Genomic DNA, 20,324 nt, shown 5'->3' on the forward strand with positions numbered 1-20,324 from the left:
AATCCTTCATGATACTATTTATTTTAGCTGTCAGGAAATTTTTTAAATGGGTTACATCCTTTTTACTAAAATATATTAATCAGCTGAAGTCAAGAACAGGCTTTAATCTCCAGACACTTTAATTAGATAATGTTCATTTCATATTTTAAATATTCAATACTTAAATATTCAGTCATATAATTTTTAGCTCATAGCTAGCGTTGCCCCGACCTCATAGCTAAGATAAGATCAAGTCTTTTATGGCTCCCAGTGACATGAGTATGTGATGCTCATATTAACTCTTAAATGGTTTTTGTATCTGTATATGGGGGTTACAGATATTTAAGAGGCTGGAGGGAGGAATCGTGAGTGAGTGGGTCAAATGTCTAAGTTAAATATTAAAAAGGGACCCTGGGGCAGGTCAAGAGACCTAGTATAAAATCTCTAGCATCAACTCATCATCTTCATCTGGCTTTAAATGTTAAAAAAGTTAAAAGTTAAATGTTATTCACTTTTATACATTTGCCATACTTTTTACCTAATGATCATAAATTATCACTTTTTGCATTCCCTGAACCCATGACTTTAGCATTACTGTTTGAGCTACATAGGAAATACTAAATTTAAGATGGAAAAGCAATAAGTTAATATTGTTTTATGTTCCTGCTCTTTAAGAGTTAAATCAACTGCCTATAGAGATAAAATTGGTACAAGGCTAAATTAAAATGCATTGTCACTTTAGACATCAGAAAAATGTTTTAACATAACTGAAAAAATTTAGAGAGTTATTATTGTATCCAGACGCGCCAGATTAACAGCACAATTAAATAAGAGACTCAAATCCTTTGAGAAAATCACCTGCGAGCGTGGGAATGCAACTCTCCGTCCAATAGAATGAGACTGTGGGCGTGTTCTCTCGCTGCCATCCACGCACAAGTTAAAACTGAGCTCGCGCTGAGTCTGTGGGAATGCCGGGCGAGCATCCTGGTGCGCGTGTGGGTTTTCTGAACTTTCTGTATTTGTCTCCTCTCCCCTCGTGGATGTAACGCATAAAGAGCGGAAAACCCCATCGAGCTCCATTTGGATATTTCAATTACCCAAGGACCTCGTGTGGCTCTGTGTGCATTGCGTGTTCAGCATGGAACTTCACAGATTTATCATTCTCTTGCTTTCACTGACAGGTAGTTCAGCGCGAGGAGTTGAAACACACGGATTGTCGTACGCGTACACGCCAGAACTCTCCGAGGACGCGATACTGGTGGCGAACAACGGTATACACGTGCCTTTCGGAAGATCTGTTTACATCGATCCGATCAACGATTTGGTCATTGAAGTTCAGCCGGGAGACAGGTGCAGTATTACCGTTCTGGATAATGATCCGCTGTCTCAGAGACCGGGACATGTGTCTCCTAAAAAGTTCCCGTGTGAATTTGGTCCTAACGATGTAAGATACTCTCATTTCGGTTCTAGGAGCCCTGCGGGTGACAGGGTGAAGCTGCAACTCAGGTATGACACTCAGACTGAAACTATTATCATCCCCTTTATGCTAGAGGTGGAGGTTGTTTTCACACAATTGGAGATTGTTACTAAGAACATGCCTCTTATTGTTGATAAACTGCGTGGTACTAGTAATCCAATCGGCAGAAAGGTTTTAGACTTCACCTATGATAAAGATTCAGAACAATGTGAGGTAACATCACTGGCTGCCAGCAGTGCTCTTCCTACATATGGTAAAGTTGTTGATGAGAGCAAACTGGAGAAAATGATGGACTGTGACCTGTTTCTCAAATCAGATATCCGCTATGAGCACACGTCTACCCACAAGTCCCCTAATAAGGATTACATCCCAATGGTTGTGGAGCTACGGAGCAAAGAAAATAATTTACTGAAACAAGAGTTTTTCCATGTGATGATTCGGATAAAAGAGGGTGAAGAAAACACTCCCCCCAGACCGAGTTTTGTGGCTATGATGATGATGGAAGTTGATCAGTTTGTTATGACAGCTTTAACTCCTGATATGTTGGCTGCAGAGGACACAGAATCCGATCCTGATGATCTCATTTTCAACATCACTTCTCCTCTGTCTTTTGAGGAGGGCTATATTGTGAGTACAGATGATAGGAATTTACCTATCACATCCTTTTATCAAAGGGATCTCAAAGATCTGAAAATAGCATACAAACCTCCCTCTTTGGACTCAGATACAGAGAGGATCTTTCAAATAGAGTTTGAGGTCATAGACACAGATGGTGGCATTTCAGATCCTTTTGCTTTCATGATTGTTGTGAAGCCCATGAATACATTAGCACCAGTAGTCACTAAGAATACCGGCCAGCTATTATATGAAGGCCAGTCTAGGTCTTTGTTTACTCAGAACAATTTAGAAATAAGTGATGAAGACAACCTGGACAGTGTGAGGATAACGGTGGTTGATGGACTGCGACACGGTCACTTAACTGTTCTGGGCACCAACAGGAAGTATTTTACACCGGCTGATCTGGAGGTCGGCATTGTGGTATACCAGCATGATGGCAGTGACACATACAGTGATAATATAATATTCAGAATGTCAGATGGCAAGAATGAAGTTGAGTTTTTGTTCCCCATCACAATTGTACCCGCAGATGATGAGCCGCCTATCATAAATGCAAACACTGGGCTGGTTTTATTCAAAAATCAGATGGTGCCCATCTCACAGCTAATGCTCAGTGCAGCAGACATCGACTCTGAAGATTCCACCATTCAATTTACAATCGAGCCTCCATTTTCTGCGATTGGCGAGATTGTGGTGAGGCAATCTGAAGCACCCAAGGACCCATCGTCCTGGAAATTTAATGCAGAAGATGGTGTGTATGAGAAAGTAGTGACACAGTGGCTCCAGAAAGATATCACAGATGAAAAGCTGTTCTATAGGCATACAGGTCCACACATCACAGAGACAGTTACCGATCAGTTCATTTTCAAAGTACAAGATGATGCCGATCCTCCCAACCTATCTGGCGAGAATTCATTTGTTATTAAAATTTTACCTATCGATGATATTCCACCCGTGCTGTTCCCAGGCACTACATTGCAAATGACAGTACATGAGTACCAGCTGACTCATTTTAACAAGAATGCTCTTCGTTACACTGACTTGGACACAGAGGACCGTGACCTGAAATATACAATAACTCAACCACCAACTGACACTGATGAGAATAACCCCATTAAATTTGGGTCTGTTGTTTTGACTGACAGCCCAGATACTGACGTAACCGAATTTACCCAAGCACAAATTAACCATCATAAGATTTCCTACAGCCCACCAGACCTTGAGCTTGGCATCACACCACATGTGGTGCAGTTCCATTTCACAATAGAGGACACTGCTGGAAACATTGCTAATGGAGTTTTTACAATTTTTCTGCAGCCTGTGAATAACAAACCCCCACAGATAACAAACACTGGACTCACAGTCCTTGAAAGAGGGTTGCATGTCATCACGAGTGCCGAACTTGACGCAAATGACCTTGACACTGACAGTAAGCAAATTTCATTCACGCTAAGTCAAACTCCACAGCACGGCCATGTTCAGCATATGTTTACTGACTTAAAAAAAGGAAGTAGTTTCCACTTGAAGGATATCTCTGAAGGAAAAGTATTGTATATCCACAATGGTGATGAAATGACAAGTGACTCTTTTAAATTGGATGTTAGTGACGGTGTTCATGTTGTAACAATCACTGTGAAGGTAGCCGTAAAGCTTATTGATGATGAGACACCAACGCTCAGTCTCACAAAGGGCACCTTTGGCTCTCACTTGAACGTCCTGGAAAATGGTGCCACAGAAATTACCTCCGGTGTAATCCAAGGTAAAGATGAGGACACTGATGACCTGAAGCTGACATTCATTTTGGAAGAAGCCCCTAAGTTTGGAGAAATTCTGTTAAGTGGAGCTTCCTCAAGCAGATTCACCCAAGCTGATATCATCAGTGGTCTGGTTGTGTATGCTCACACCAGCGGTGAGATTGGTCTCGCTTCAATTGAAGACTTTTTCAGCCTGACCCTCTCTGACATGTCTGATGAGTGGAATGTAGGGGGTAACCGAGTAAACGGAGTCCGTGTTCATGTCACCATTCTGCCAATAGATAACCAGACTCCAGTGGTCACAGTTGGCCCTACCTTTACCGTGTTTGAGGGGGAAAAAAACACAATCAGTAGGCATCAGATAAGGGTTGAGGATGCAGATACACCAACTGAGGACATCCTGTGCACCATCATTGTTCAACCCACATCAGGATATGTGGAGAACGTCTCTCCAGCACCAGGCTCTGAAAAGTCAAGGTCGGGAATGGCAGTAAGTGCTTTTACCATTAGAGATGTGAATGATGGTCATATTCACTATGTCCAAAGCATACATAAAGGAGTTGAGCCAGTGGAGGACAGGCTCACATTTAGATGTTCAGATGGTGTGAATTTCTCAGAGAGACAGTTCTTTCCAATTATAATTATTCCTACCAATGATGAAAAACCAGAGATCTTTATGCGAGAGTTTGTTGTAATGGAGGGCATGAATGTTATCATTGACACACCGCTCTTGAATGGAGTCGATGCTGATGTTCCTGCAGAAGAGTTGACGTTTCTCATCACCAAACCCCCAAATTATGGATTCATCCTCAATCAGCTTGCTAGTGGCTCTGTCCCAGTCACAAATTTCACTGTGGAACAAATCAAGGAAGCCTCTAGCATAATTTATGAGCATGATGATTCTGAAACCACTGAAGACAAGTTTGACGTTCTTCTTACAGATGGGAAACATTCAGCTGAGGCCACTATCATGATCATGATTATCCCTGTGGATGATGAAACACCAAGGCTTGCCATTAATGATGGGCTTGAAATCGAGATTGGCGAGACAAAACAGATAAACCGTAAACTACTAAAAGCTACTGATCTGGACTCAGATGATGAATCGCTTACATTCATTATTCGCTACGGCCCCGGTCAGGGCTTCCTTCAGAGAAAACCAGCAGGTTATGTGGAGAAAAGATCTGCTAGGTCTCTAGAGAACATAACAGTTGGCATGAACTTTACACAAAACGAGCTGAACAAGGGTCTCATTTTGTACACTCACAATGGACAGGAAGGCATTCGAGACCTTGTCAAGTTTGATGTAACAGATGGCATCAATTCTCTAATCGACAGATACTTCTATATTACCGTGGGCAACATTGACATGGTGTTTCCTGATGTCATCAGTAAAGGGGTGTCTCTTAAAGAAGGTGGCAAAGTGACACTCACAACGAACCTCATCAGCACTAGTGATCTCAACAGCCCTGATGAGAACTTAGTCTTCACCATCACAAGAGCCCCAGTGAGAGGGCATTTGGAAAACACAGATACACCAGGCATCCCTATTGTGTCCTTTACCCAGTTACAGCTGGCCGGGAGCAAGATCTACTACATTCATACTGCTGATGATGAAGTCAAGATGGACAGCTTTGAGTTTGAGGTGACCGATGGCTACAACCCTGTGTTCCGCACGTTCCGTGTTTCAGTTGTTGATGTTGACAATAAAAAGCCGGTACTGACCATTCATGACCTTCTAGTGACCGAGGGACAGACCAAACTCATTACACCCTTTGAGTTGTCCGTTGAGGACCAAGACACAGCTGAGCACCTTCTCAAGTTTACAGTCACCCAAATACCCATTCATGGCAAGCTGCTCTTCAACAACAGTCAACAAGTGACTTTGTTCACAAAGCAGGACCTGAATGAGAATATGATCAGCTACAAGCATGATGGCACAGAGTCAGACAAGGACAGCTTTTCTTTTACAGTCACTGATGGCACCCATTCAGATTTTTTTGTCTTCCCTGATACAATTTTTGAGACCCAAAGGCCTCAGACCATGAAGATTACGATTATGTCAGTGGACAACGGTGTGCCTCAGATTGTGGTTAACAAAGGAGCAGTGACTTTAAAGGTCTTGTCCGCAGGTCACTTAGGTTATCAGATCACAAGCAAAGTCCTGAAGGCAGTGGACAGAGACAGCAGCCCTGAGGCTTTGGTGTTTCACATCATTGCACAGCCAGAGCATGGGTACCTGATTAGCCTGGACAGAGGGAATGACTCAATCAACATCTTCACACAAGGTAATGTATCATGAGCACCAAATTTTCTTACCACCTATGATTGGTTCCTGCCTGAAATACTTTTTCCATTCATTGTGCTAGAACTGTGCAGTTTAATGCTCTGTAGAACCATCATTTGAAGATACACCCATCATGTTCAGGGCAGGTTTCCTGCTCTCATTAATGCCTGAAATAATGTAGGTTCCATCACAAAACAGGCACTTTGCCCTTTGCCAAGAGCACAAGCCGTATGATGTGTCTGTCTTTTAGCCTTCGGCTTAAATTCTTGATGAGACAACTAGAGCGTTCACACATCTCCTTTCGATTATCAAGTTCTCATACTTTTGCCTTCTAACTTCCCTGTAGTGAGAAAGGAGTTACTGGTTACAGGCAAACCACATTTTAAAAAGAGTTAAAGGTGAAGGGTGTAATTTTTCTGCTGCTAACCATAACAAACAGACCTAGTTTGTGTGTTTTTTTTTTTTTTTTGAGCATCTTGACTGGGTCGTACCAGCAGCATGAGTTTTGGGCTCATGCTCCATTGCTCAGACAAACAGGTAGCCCCGTCCATTGCAAACTCATACTTTAACTGGCCATTTAAATACCCAATGTTTTATAATTTGTTTAATTCCTTGCAGTATCTGTAGAAATGTAGTTTTTTGTTTTTTTTTTTTTTTTAAAAAAAAGAAAAATTATATTTTTATATAATAAATTTCATTTTATTAGGGCATTTTTTAAAGATCTCGAAGATTTTACAAATGGTATGTAAACGGGTATTAATTTCTCTTGTTGTTTAAAACATTAAACAACTGATATTGATCCTTCAGTGTCACTTTTTATAATAATTGTTCTCAACCAATCAATAAACATAAATTAATACATATTTAAAAATATTACATTTCACTTTAAATTAAACAAAGCTTTAAATGATTAATATAAATATTAATCTAATAATAAAAGATTCATAGTATATAATTTTTTGAAACACTTTGTGTTTTCTGTTAATTTGCTGACCAATCGGCCTGATAATTTGCTTAGCATAATGCTAACAGGTTAGCCTCCTAAACTATCAAACTCTGTGCAAATTAGCAAAAAGGCTTTTTTTATTTTCTTATATAAACTAGTCCAGCTTTTTGATTTTAAAAAGATGTCCTTTTGCACACACTTATAGTACCAGCATAGGTTCATGGCTTCTAAAGCATAAATGCACTCCATCAAACATGAGAGCCATAGTGAGAAGATGTGAAATCCGTGTCAAGCTAACTTAGTCTGAAATGTGTCTTAGACATTGGAAGAGGCAGAAGTGAGAGAGAGACCTGGCAAACCTGACTTGACCTCATCAGTATGTGCAGTGAAGCAGAAGGGACAATCACTTCTCTTTATTTACTTTGCCCTTTCCCCATATTCTGCTACCGCTTGTTCTTTGGCATTTGCTAAATATTTTACGATGAGAGTGTGTGCTTGCGATGAAAGAAGACATTTTATTTCAATATGAAAAGCGGTTTCATCCATGCATAAAGAATCACAGGTTTATATTTTTATGAGGCTTCTTCCACTGATATCAATAATTTAAAGAAGTGGGTCAGAGCAAGGGGAAGAGAGAGTCAGGTTGATCATGGTACACCGTAACCTAACCACTGTGTATCAGTGCAGATGTGGTTAAGGGGTCTAATTTGGGAGATGGAAGAGACCAGATGTAGGGGAGTCTGAGTCTGTGTTTAAAATTCTGGTTCTTGTCATTATGTAACAGCTTTTCACCTGTTTTGCTGATTGTTTTGTGACTCACTCCCTGCTGCTTTTGTTAAAACTCTCACCTGTATTTATTAAAAACTAAAAAGCCTTTTATTCACAGATGTTTTTGCAAAACCAAGCATGCTCTTTGAATAATAATGGAGATAACTCCACGTTTAGCAGATCATAGAAAAATTAAAAAAAAAACAGTTTCACTCTAGGGTCTGTAGATCATCGTAAAAAATGATTATCATAGATTGTTTTGAGATATAGATCCTTCTGAATGAATAATAAATAGCATTGTGCAGTTTTAATGTTACGGTTTTGTGTTTGTGTGTCCTCAGCTGACATAGATGAACTTAAGATCTGCTATATCCTGAAGGACGAGAACAATGCCACCAGTGACATCTTTAGTTTCACTGTGGAGGACAATGGTAAGTCCTAAAAACATAAAAAAAGGCATTGATTTTTTTACAAGAAAATGAAATGTGCCAATTTTCAGGCTTTTAATGGTTTGATTATATGTTTAGAATTATTCATTAACATATTTAGCCATATACATGTAAAGTGAAGAATAATAAGAATCTCAGTTATGTCACTTTTGATAAAAGCATCTGCTTAATGATTAAATGTAAATGAGTTATACAGTACACATCATTTGAATTCATGAATGATTTTAGATGTCATTGCATATGAAATAGCCTTAGATGTTTAATTGTGAACCCTTAGACCAGAGAGGGATAAAGTTAGACATGTAGCATTTAATTACGCTTTTACTTTCCATAGTAGGCGAACTGTCAGTGTGTGCAGCTTATTACATGCTGTGCTACCTTTGACTCCAAAAAAATACAAATAAATTTAAATGAGTTTTTAGTACATCAAAGAAAACTTAAGCGAGTTAGTGAGGGGTAGAATGACCCTAATAACATATTTCAACAGGGTAGGATTAAATCTGGTGGAGCACAGATAATCATGTATAAATTAGGTTGAACGTGACGATCGTCACTGTTGCTGGAAAAGCTTGCGGCTAAAGTGTGTTGCGAAAAGCCAAATATGTGTTATATGCACACTACAAAGCACAATGCAGGAGTGCCTATGTGGATTGCCTGTGTTAGTGCTTTTAGAAAGGGACATTGTGGATTGAGGGGTCTGCATACATGCAACACAAAGGGCTGTTTGGTATATAAATCTACAGGCCAGATAACACATAATTAGAGCCTGTAGCATGAGTGTATGCTGCACCACTTGTCAGGCTTACAATTACTTTGAATATTAGAGGGTCTTTAGCATTGGAAAGAGTTGGGAAAATACAAGCTTTATAGGAAAACAGCTGGTTCAGCTGCTGTATTATTGCTTCATGTCTCTCTCACGCTCAAAATCACCAATTGTGTCATGAAATAACACCTTCAAGCAAAAAAAAATTAAACCATTAAAATCATCATACAACCTCAAATTAAAAATAAAATAACTAAATTAAATGAACAATATGCTAAAAAATAATAATCAAATCGGGATCGTAACCAATTAACAGTTTTAAATTAATTGCACAATATGCTAATTTATATACATATACATAAATTACAAAATTAACACATTCAATTGGCAGGACCAGTTTTTAGAATCGCTTTTAGATTATGTTTCTATTTTTTGTTTGCATCACTTTTTTTTTCTCTTACCTCCCTCCCCCTTTGGGAGCATTTGTTCCTCTGTCAGTCATCTTTAAATTCAGACAGGAAAGACTGAGGAGTATAAACTTGTTGGTATGCAGCTTTGATGGTGTCTGACCCCTGAACCCAGTGGGTCATTACCGGTTTTGTTTCTTTGCATTCCTGTGGATAGTTTCACTCCATTGGTGATAGAGGCATTTATTTTATTGGAAAGACCTTAAGCAGTAAGGGCACTATCTGTATCTTTCTCATCTCATTTTACAGATGTAGTGTGCAAACACAAAAGGGCTCAGCTGAGCCGTTTTTATCATGAGGTGCCTCAAGGCTTTCTCCTAGGACCCCTTTTCCCCCACATTTGTGCAGTAATGTACAGCTTTAGCCTGAAATTCAGTGATTACAAACACTTTGCCACATTATGCCTGAAAAAGCTGAGCTAATTAGACTATCTTAGTTTGTGCTCGTCCAAAAAGCCTGACAACCACAGCCAACATCACAAACTCCATTTTACAGCCAATTTGTGTTAAACAGCTGCATTTATTTATTTAACGCACTCTGTCAGACTGTGATATACGTATTTAGTACAATTAGTATTCCAGAGTGGTTTAATTAATTGTTTTGTTCTTTGTTTGCATTCCCTATAATGATGATGAGGCTGTTTTTCAATGCAAAGAACTATTATCATATTTTCCACATGCAGTTAGAGGACTATTTGAGTTTAAAACAAGATTGTGGCCTTCTGAAGATATTTCTGCATGTATCTTTTCTGAATTTATAATTCCGACATATTTTTGTTGAACGGCTAAGGCTGAATGCTAACTTTATTTTAGTCTGTAAACTGCCCATCAGAGTTTGGCCTAGATCATCTAGTTTTTGTTTATCTTTGCCTCTGTCTCTTTTGCTTTGTTCCAAAACCTAGCAAGCTGCCTCTGGAGACAACATTGTAAGGCATCAAAGGTCCACTCCTAATGCTAAAGATGTTCCAAAATGTAGACAAATTCATTATTCTGCCTCCCAAAGCCTCATTCACATAGACAGTGATTCAACTGATGGAGGTCAGTGAGTCACTGGCCTGCTGGTTTCTAAACAAGAAAAAACTGAACTTGAAAATTGAAAATGAATGATGTCCACTTGTTTTGTCATGACAAATTGTTGTCAGTACAGTATGAACGTACCTTACAAAACATTTTTTTTAGCATGTATCCCATGTGGAAAAGGTATCCCCAAAATGCACTGCAACAAGCTACATGACAAAAGTGGTGGACAATAATTGTTTTCATTTCATTCAATACCAAAATGCATTAATAAACATATTAATCTTTTAATACCTATATTATTATTATTACAAATTCAGATACTGAGTATGCTGGAAGTGCTTTTAGACACCATTATAAATGACTTTGCCCTCAAATAGTGCTCTATATAGTGGTATAGGAGGCGATTTTGTACACAACACATTTATGATGTTCAAGAACAGCTAGGATTCTGCCTTAGAGGGGAGTTGCCTACTGTATGTAGCCAGTTAAGTGGCTCACTAGTTTTGAGAACAGCGCTAATATCGGTTTAAACTCTTTTTTTTTTTTTTTTTTTTTTAAGCCAGATAAACACCCTCTGATTGACAGTAATAAATGCTGTTCTCCATTTGAACTGTTGCAACTTGCGGCTCCCAATCTTAATGAGTAAAAGAGGACAGATTTATCAGTTACACTTCCTTGCAAAAGGTCATGATGGGTAGCACTTATTCTGAATCCACCTACACCTCTCACTGCAATCAGGCCTCAGAGGCAGAGATTGAAAAATGACTGCAGGGATGCACAGAGGCTACAAAGAACAGAGGGTAGCTTTACGTGATGCATCAAGGCTGATGGTTTTTTTTTTTTTTTTTTTTTTTTTTTTTTTGCTGATGGTTTTTTTTTCTCTTTTTTTAAATTTATTGATGTGTACTTATACCACTGTTCGCTCTAAAGCAAAAATGCCATTATGTACTTAAAAAAAAAAAAAAAAAAAAAAAAATCTATGTACTGTTAAAAAGAAAGCCTGATATACTTTCAACAGACCTGATCATTGACATCAGGATGGGGACCAAAATTGTGCTTATTTATGCCATTTTAAACCATTTTTGTTTCCTGGTAAGCTATTTTGCAGGCTGTTCCTAAAGCTCTGTTGTGTCTGGGTTAAAAAAAAAAAAATCTCATTGCTGGCTCTGTTTTCCCCGGTGTATGCAATGTATTGTGAAGGTTTTTTTGCAGGGGATTTGTTGAACAGAATCCAGGGTGCTATATGAACAATATAGAACAATACTAATCTTAGCGTGGATGTAGATAACCATATGCTTGTGCGGTTTGTTTTTTTCTTCCATATAAAATTAACCAGAAATAACATTGCAATAGAACGTTTTTGTAGCTCTGTTTTTCATTGTTGGCTAGACACAAGATTGTGTATTCACTTGTAGATTAGCAAGATCTAGCATTGAATTTCCTCTGAAAGCTTCGTCTCTTCAGACTGAATCAAAGGTGGGGTGTTTTGTTTGGTTTAGGGGGTTGTGCAGGTATTTAGGGTCAGTTCAGATGTGGATTTCTGGATTAACCTTAGACCTGAATGGCTGACTGTTTCAGGGACAAGACCACACCTGCAGATATTCCTGGTTAAACATTTTGAACAGGACAGGTGATGGACAGGTGATGGACCAATGAGAGGTTTGCGACTGTTGTCTTCCATCGGTCTGCTGACAGTCTTTGAACATTTTCTTGAAACAGCCTTCTTCTGAATAAGGTTATACAGGTCACTGGTGAAGACAGAGGCACAGAAGAGAGTAATTGAGGGCATCCATTCCAGGCAAGTCATTGAAGATAATTTCCTGTGTTTTCTGAGGTTGTTTGCCTCTTGTTTAAATCTAAAGCAGCCTGGATAGTCTGAAAGGTCTTAATTGCATGACTACATGTCCTTGTTGAATGTTTCCAAGTTCTGTTAGACTAGCTTAGATTTTTCAATCCAAATGGAAAGCAGTAAAGCAGACAGCCAAGACATTGTGTCTGAAGCCAAGAGTCCATTAAGCTAGACGAGGAGAGGCTATAGAGGAACCATGAAAGGACCAACACGCTGCTAATTTTAAATTTTTTTGGCTCATGCACAGTTTGAGCTACTGTACGTCCATTATAATGCAGTGTTGGTGATTAATCTAGAAGATGGTTATGTTGTGATGTGTTTTTTTTTTTTCTTCATGCTCTTTGAGAAGCACCTGTCCCCAGTTCTCACTTTGAAAAACCAAAAACAGCTCTAATGAGATTCTGTTTCTTTGACGTTTCTTGACGTTTATCAGTGGTGCTTTTTCAGGGAAAACTATGGAAATGCATAAACTGACACAACTGTTATCATACTTATCTGTAAGTTTTAGCATTAGTCTTAACACAAAGCCATTTTAGTTTTTTGGATGACAAATCCCTGTTTTACTCAGTATTTGTAAATATATACTATATACTTTTTCATGGTTTGGGCTAGTACGATTTAATAAAAAAAAAAAAAATAATTTACCTAAATTAATATGTATAATTTAGCAAGTATTCATCAAATTGGTCAAAAATTACAATAAAGACTTTAACATTGACATTATTTCTTTTCCAAATAAATGCTGTTCTTTTGAACTTTCTATTCATCAAAGAATTCAGGAAAACAATGATATTAATATTTAGCAGTACAAAATGCAGCCCAGTTGTTTTCAGCATTGATAATAGTAAGAAATGTTTGTTGAGCACTAAATCAGATTAAGAATGATTTGAATGATGGCTGCTGAAAATTCAGCTTTGCCATCACAGAAATAAAGTACATTTCAAAATATATTCAAATAGAAAACAGTTATTTTGAATCATAATAATATTTCACAATAATGCTGTATTTTTGATCAAATAAATGCAGTCTTGGTAAGCATAAGAGACTTTTTTTCAAAAAATAAAAAAATCTTATTGACCCCAAACTTTTGAACTGTAGTGTATGTTACAGAAAAAAGTAAATTCATATGTAATTTTGACTACCAACGGTCTTGTATTATTTGAAATGGTCATATTCATTTTCAAAATTTATAGTTCTAATTCAATTATTTCAATTCACAGGTTTATTCCATAAACTAAAGGCTAGAGAGCTAATATAGAAACATGAGTATGTGCAACATGCATAATAGTTTTGAAAAACAGGCCTCAAAGTAACACTTATTTATGACTTTTGAAGTTTTGGGAATGTGGCGCTCCTGAGGGTTTGTTGATGTTGATGCTGTTGGCGCAGAATTAATAAAAAGAAGGCATTGTGCTTTATGACACTTAATACTCTACTCTTCTCATTCATTCTTATTCTCATATTGAGATTTATTTTCCAGCCCTGATAGTATAAGCCCCTCATGAATCACTATAGTAGTTTGTAAGTACCCTCAGGGGTCATCTCCATTTGACTTCTGTCAGACTTTATCCACTCACTCAGGAGGATTGAGAATGTATCTGATGAATTATTTGTGAGCTCTATTTTTAGATGCTGTTAAGAAGTTCTTCAAAGTTTCTGAGTAAAGCTTCTCATGCACCAGACGCTGATTAGCTTTTAATGAGTGAGTGTCAGCTGTTGTGTTGTCATGTCTATCTACTGTAGGAAACTCTGTCTGAACTATACGGCTCTGAAACGCTACTGTTTTAATAAAGTCATTAGGGGCTTTTTGTGTGAGAAGCTTCGTGGAGACTGTCAGTATCAGGGTTTGGACAAATCCACTGGGCTTCAAAGCAACTGCCAGTATGTTGTTTTCAGAGACAAAGCTAACGAGAGCATGTTACTGTTCAGCTTTACAACAGAACAAATACAACTGAATTTTAAATTCATATGTGTGATGCTATACGTTTATGACTAAATAGCTTGTTTTCTCTTTTCGTCTCATTTATTTAGATGCTTTGTTTATTTTATTTTCAGTGGCCTTTTCTTAGGCAAGAATCAATATTACTATTTCTCATACTTGGTTCACATTTATTAAACTTCTTTTTCAGATAATGCCAGGCAGATTACCCGTTTCTTATTCCGCATAATCAAGTTAGATTACCGCCATCTGAATATTCTACAACAATACTTTAGATTAAGTCTTAAAGGAAACGTCTTTTGCTAGTAAACAATGACTATTTAGCACTGTGATGTTTTTCACAGACAAACACCACTGATGTTCTTTAGAAAATGTAAAAATCCATTTGATTTTGTTTGTCTTTGTGGTAACTGATGGTGTTGTTTGCTCGGCTTATTGACCTGAATGAACACCCTGAGAACAGAATAGCGGAGTCCTTGAGCTGAGCGCTTTTTACTTTACTCGCAAATGGATTTTGGCGACATTTTAACCACACTCTATCTATCACTTCTTTCTTAAATTGATACAACCTGACAAGATAAAAGAAAAAATGTCATTGCTGCTTGGATAATGCGCTGCATTAATACCCCGCCATTGACTGCAGCAGAAATAACAGGAGAAACGCTTTTAGCTTGCTTATGTCCACTCACAGTGGTATAATAAAACAATAAATCAAATCAAATATTGTCCACTGTTAATATGTGATTATTAGCATCTTTGTTTTTACAGAAGTGGCTGTACCCTTTCTGATTTCTTTATATTTTGTATTTTTTTTTTATGTAACTATATTTAATTTTAAATTATATTTATATTACAGATTCCTTTTACAATTTACCTGCAATCCACATCTATATTTGGAGTAGAAATGAGAGTCAGTAAGTCCTGATGTACTATTGATTATGTGGACCACTAGGATAATTCAACCAATCATGTGGCTTATGCTGCTAATCTTCTTGAAATGTCAAATGTGATCACTTTAACATGTGAAATGGTTTATTCTCCTTCATTCTGAAGTTGTATACACCTGCTGAACGGTTATCACTTAGCAACCGTACATTATTACAGGCTAATATTGAGTTAGTAATACAGTGACTTTGGCAACATTTAAATTTTTTTCAGTCATGACATCTATCAGGCAAGGTTAGAGAGTGAGTTATTAGGAGCCCGGGGTTAGCTTGAGGAAATCAAGTGAAACGCACATAGAAAAGTCATGAATATACATGGTCGATCTTGTTGAGAAATTGGGAATTTGTCTCTGATGTTTTGCGTGCACGTGAAGTGGGTTATCAATATGAGGGCAGACTCCAATACATGGCGTGAATATAGATTAGAGATGAAGTTGGTCTATAGGTATGTGTGCATGAAATGTGATACAGTCAAACAGGCTTTTGCCAAAGATTTAATTGTAGGCTTCGTAATGCAAGAAGTCCATACTCTTTTGGATATTTCCTCATTGGTGTAGACTGCCTTTGAAAGCGTCTCTGTAAGCTTTGTTCGGTTGGGGTAATCATTACCATCGTAATCATTCAGTATCATGTTATCATTTTATACTTAAACTAAATGATGATGGTGATTCAGGAACATCTGGACAATACAAGTAATGTGAGATAAACCAAGAATTGTGAAACCAACCACTTGAAGTGCGAAGTCAGCATACACAAGATATAAATATTTCATTATGTCTGTACAGTAATTTAGTTTTTCTATACAAACAAACCTTTATTTTTAGTTTGCGTGGGTAAAAGACAGGTGCTGAGCAGCTGAGGCATTCTTGGTCGAGTATATAAGTATAGAGATACTGAGAGTGATCAAAATTACAAACATAATCCTTGTAACATAAACTAGTTAATTGTGCTGTTTTTATGCTATAAAACCTGATAAGGTAGGTTTTCCCAAAAGGGGGAACTTACATGCAAGATGTAGGATTATGAGAGCGTTATTTCCCATAAACCCCTTAAGTAAACAGCTGGTGGTATGTACATTATGTTATTATGTAAATGATCACTAATTAATCCCTTCTGAGTCGATTATATGAGGATCATTCTCATAATGTATTACTAAGAACGCGTGTACTGCAGAATTGTAATGACCTAAAGTTTTACACATTTCCACTCCGTGAATATTTTAAATATTTAAACAAGCATTTTATAGAGAGCTGCAGGAATGAATCCTATAACCGGAAACGAGTTCGCATTTTTAAACTTCAGGTTCCGTCGTCCCGAACTGAATGGGTTTTTGGTTGAATGCCTGAAATGAGGTCAGTGGTTAACACAGGCTAGATATTTTCATGTTTTATTCAACGACATGAAATAGTAATTTGTCTTTTTTTTTAAGCTTAACTAGTGGCTAAATGGAACCACAGAGGTTGTCTGGGCCATTAAACATCACACTGAACAGGAAAGCTAAATTACTCACTAGTCCGCTTTTACAGCCTCATTGTGTTTATACATGCACTCTTGAAAACTATTCCAATTTGTTGCATTTAGATAAAGACTGAAAGAGCTGTTGGTGGTGACGTTAAAGTCATACAACCATGGTATAGTTTGTTTATAGCCTATGTTTCGCTTTTTACTTCTGGCAGTTGTATTTAAGCTTTAAAATGCATGAAAGTTGTGTTAATCATAAACTTTTGTTGGTCACAGAATTTATTTTCTGCAATAATACAAAAGCCAGTAGAATAGTCCAATTGCAGGGAAGCAGGGTCGTGCAAACTTCCGGCTTGGTCAACAAAAATACATAGTTACTGCAACACTCTGTTTAATTTCACAATGCTTTCAACTGCCGTTAAGAGTGTATACATTTTAATTGTTGTTTTCAGGAGGGAACAAACTGAAAAACCAACAGTTTCGCCTGAACTGGGCTTGGATTTCTCTGGAGAAACCAAACTATGTGGTGGATGAGCAGGACAAAGTTCTCGAGGTGATCCTCAGACGTAGAGGTTTCCTGGGAGAAACATCTTTTGTCGGTGAGTATCAGAGCACTGGATTATTCTTTATTTGATTTTCTGCCAGCATAATACTTTATGTCATACATTTTCTGTTTGCCATCACCTATTTTTTGCTGACAAACAAACAAAATATTATCCAGAATTGATTAAACTTGTTGAAGTCACCAGTACAGGGATTAACTGGGAATCATTAGTATTCAGTAGCATCTGTGTTCACAGTGAGAGCTGGTATTACTTAAGCGTATAAACGGGGAGCTGTTAGAGATGTTTTTCTAAGTGGTTTTGGCTTCTTTGTATCTGAGATGAAAGCCTTCGCTCTCTCTCTCTCTGACATCCGTAGAACATTCTGAACACTTTTTTTGAGCGTACACCCGCTTATCTTTCCCTGCACCGCATTCAGCACAGCCCCACATGTGGTCAGTATTCAAGAAAACAAGGGTCTTTGTTCACGCTGCTTCGGATTTGTGGTTTGTATTGGCTTGAAGGATATTGAGGTTAAAAATAGAGAATGTGAAAAACTGGAGAGTAGAAGGCAACAAGAGGGATGAGAAGGAAAAGGGTCAGAATGAAAAGCGGGATATGGAGGTTAAATAATGAGGATCTAGACTAATGCAGGTAAATAAAAATAAATGAAACTCCCTTTCTTTACTAGGGGGCAGTGGGGTGATCAAGCCATCTCCTGTCTGACCTTAATCATTCCACTCATTTCTGCTTTTGCTTTCTGTTCCTGCTGTGGATAGCTTGCAAACTCATAGGGTCCTTTTCCATTGTTTTTTGATGTGAACATGCAGTAGACAGGCTGGTTTGACTGTAATGTCTTTTGCAGCATTCTAAAAATATTGCATTAAAAAAGTAGTTGCATTAAAACAAAAAAACAAAAACAACAACAACTACACATCTCTAGACTTCTAGATCTATAGAACTTCTTGTACTCAATTATTTAAAAATCCATCATTTAAAAAGCTTGGGATCAAGATGTTTTATTAAGTTACAAAGGTTTTTTATTTGAAATAAATGCATTTTTTTTACTGTCTATTTCCACAAAAATATTACACAACTGTTTTCAACACTGATAATAATAAGAAATGTTTCTTGAGACTGATAAGACTGAGCTTATTAGACTGATTTCTGCCAATCATGTGATACTAAAGAATAATAAATATTATCAAATAGAACAAAGCTATTTCAGTTTGTAAAAATATAACTAAATCATACTTTTCCAACATAATATACTTATCAAATGAAACCATCTAAGGTTAACATAATATACAACTTTAAAAACTTTACAAATCTCATCAACTCCAAACTTTTGAACAGAAGTGTACAGCGTATAATTTGATAAAACATAAATTTGTTTGAAGTGGCAAGTTAAAATTATTGCTTCAAATCGCTGTAACAGAAGAACCAAAACACATATGGGTTTCAAACAACATTAGTGAGAGAAATTTTCTGAATTTTCATTTTCGGGTGAACCATCCCTGTAACAGCAAAAGTGTAATGGTGATAGTGAAGCTCATAGCCAGTGAAGAGTGTTTGAGATCAGGCTTCATCTGCCTCTGTGCTCTTTGGAGCCTGAAGCTTTCTCTGCTAAACATGTCTCCCCCCCCCCATATAGCTTTCTTCTTTTTCACAGCCGCCTGCTCGGCCTTTTTCTCTCCTTTGCCTCTTGTCTCACTCACTGTGGCTGGCGTCCTATGCCGCTTGTTGTAGTAAGAATGAGCCCTCCTGTTGTTAGAGAAATGGAATTGAAAGTGAACTCTCTTTCTCTCTCTCATTCCTTTTTTTTTTATTGAACACACCTTATATCTTTCAATCAATTTCTGTCTTTCCGTGCACTGTGCTTTCTTGGAATATTTTTTTTCCTCATGCATGGTTGGATGGAACATGTGAAGGCTTTTCTTTCATCTGAAGTTATATTCTGCTGAAAGTTACAGCTAAATAATCTTTAATGGCCACAAGGGAATGCCTCACTGACTAAAGATGGTTTCACATACCCCATAAAGGGTTACTCCACCCAAAAATTAAAATTTTGTCATTAATCACTTACCCCATTTCATTCCAAACCTGTAAAAGCTTTGTTCATCTTCGGAACACAATTGAGATATTTTGGATGAAAACAGGGAGGCTTGAGACTGTCCCATAGACTGCCAAATAAATAACAGTGTCAAGGTACAGGAAAGTATGAAAAGCATCGTCAGAATAGTCCATCTGCCATCAGTGATTCAACCGTAACGTTATGAACAGAAAAAAATACATTCTCAACACAAAGAAAACAAAAATAATGACTTCATTCAACAATTCCTCTGCTCTGTGTCTTTCCAAATCAGCGTAGCACCATTTTGGCAAATCTGAGCAGTACGCAGATGGCATACGCTCTTCTGTTTCATTTTGGGATGGAGTATCCCTTTAAGTGTGACAGAAAAAAAAATGATTTTAATCACAAACATCATGTGCAATTATTTAGTATTTATATTTATTTATTCTTTAGTACTTACATATTTACGTCTAAATTTACTCCACTCATGATGTTTCTAATTTCTTTTTGAGGAGATTATAGATCGTCAAGGTTACTTCAAGATCTTTAACGATAAAATTGCAGCAATTGATTTAATTAATCGCAAATTAATCGCACATCAAATTTGGCTGAGAAATTACTCCCAAAAGACAATTTATCAATTTAGATAAGTCATTGTTGTGTGAAGCATCGAACAGACATTACAAAAAGTAGCTTCAGTAAGAAATATTTAGTTTGATAAAATTTATTACATATACTCTTTTGGACCATGAGGGTGAGTAAATGAATTGTCATTTTTGGGTGGATGAACTATACCTTTTATAATTTATTTTATAAAACTGCCAGTAGGTGGTGGTAAATGTCTTAAAGATTAAGTCATTTATTCATTCATTTGATTCGTTCAAATGGCTAGTTCATGCAGGAGTGAAGCAAATGGTTCTTAATGAATGGTCCATTGAATCATTAGGCTTGTTCGACTTGAAGTGGATCATCACCATCCAGGGGCATA

The 20,324-nt window shown here is 37.3% G+C and overlaps 1 protein-coding gene across 4 annotated transcripts in view; it reads left to right on the forward strand.

The window, feature by feature from the left end:
- The first annotated feature begins 890 nt into the window (after positions 1-890).
- The window catches only part of frem2a (FRAS1 related extracellular matrix 2a), a 54,969-nt gene continuing 35,535 nt past the window's right edge, over positions 891-20,324 (forward strand). For 2 of the 4 annotated variants that reach the window (XR_006160991.1, XM_042765091.1), the window contains exons 1-3: positions 893-6,116; positions 8,171-8,260; positions 17,173-17,319. Coding sequence is in view for 3 of the 4 variants with exons in the window: in XM_042765091.1 (XP_042621025.1) it covers positions 1,118-6,116; positions 8,171-8,260; positions 17,173-17,319 (5,236 nt within the window). In the remaining variant the exon portion in view is untranslated. Of the gene's footprint in view, positions 6,117-8,170; positions 8,261-17,172; positions 17,320-20,324 lie in introns of all 4 variants that reach the window. The other 2 variants (XM_042765092.1, XM_042765093.1) reach the window with 2 other exon arrangements.

Source organism: Cyprinus carpio, chromosome A10 (assembly GCF_018340385.1).
Source record: "Cyprinus carpio isolate SPL01 chromosome A10, ASM1834038v1, whole genome shotgun sequence".
NCBI classification, from domain to species: domain Eukaryota; kingdom Metazoa; phylum Chordata; class Actinopteri; order Cypriniformes; family Cyprinidae; genus Cyprinus; species Cyprinus carpio.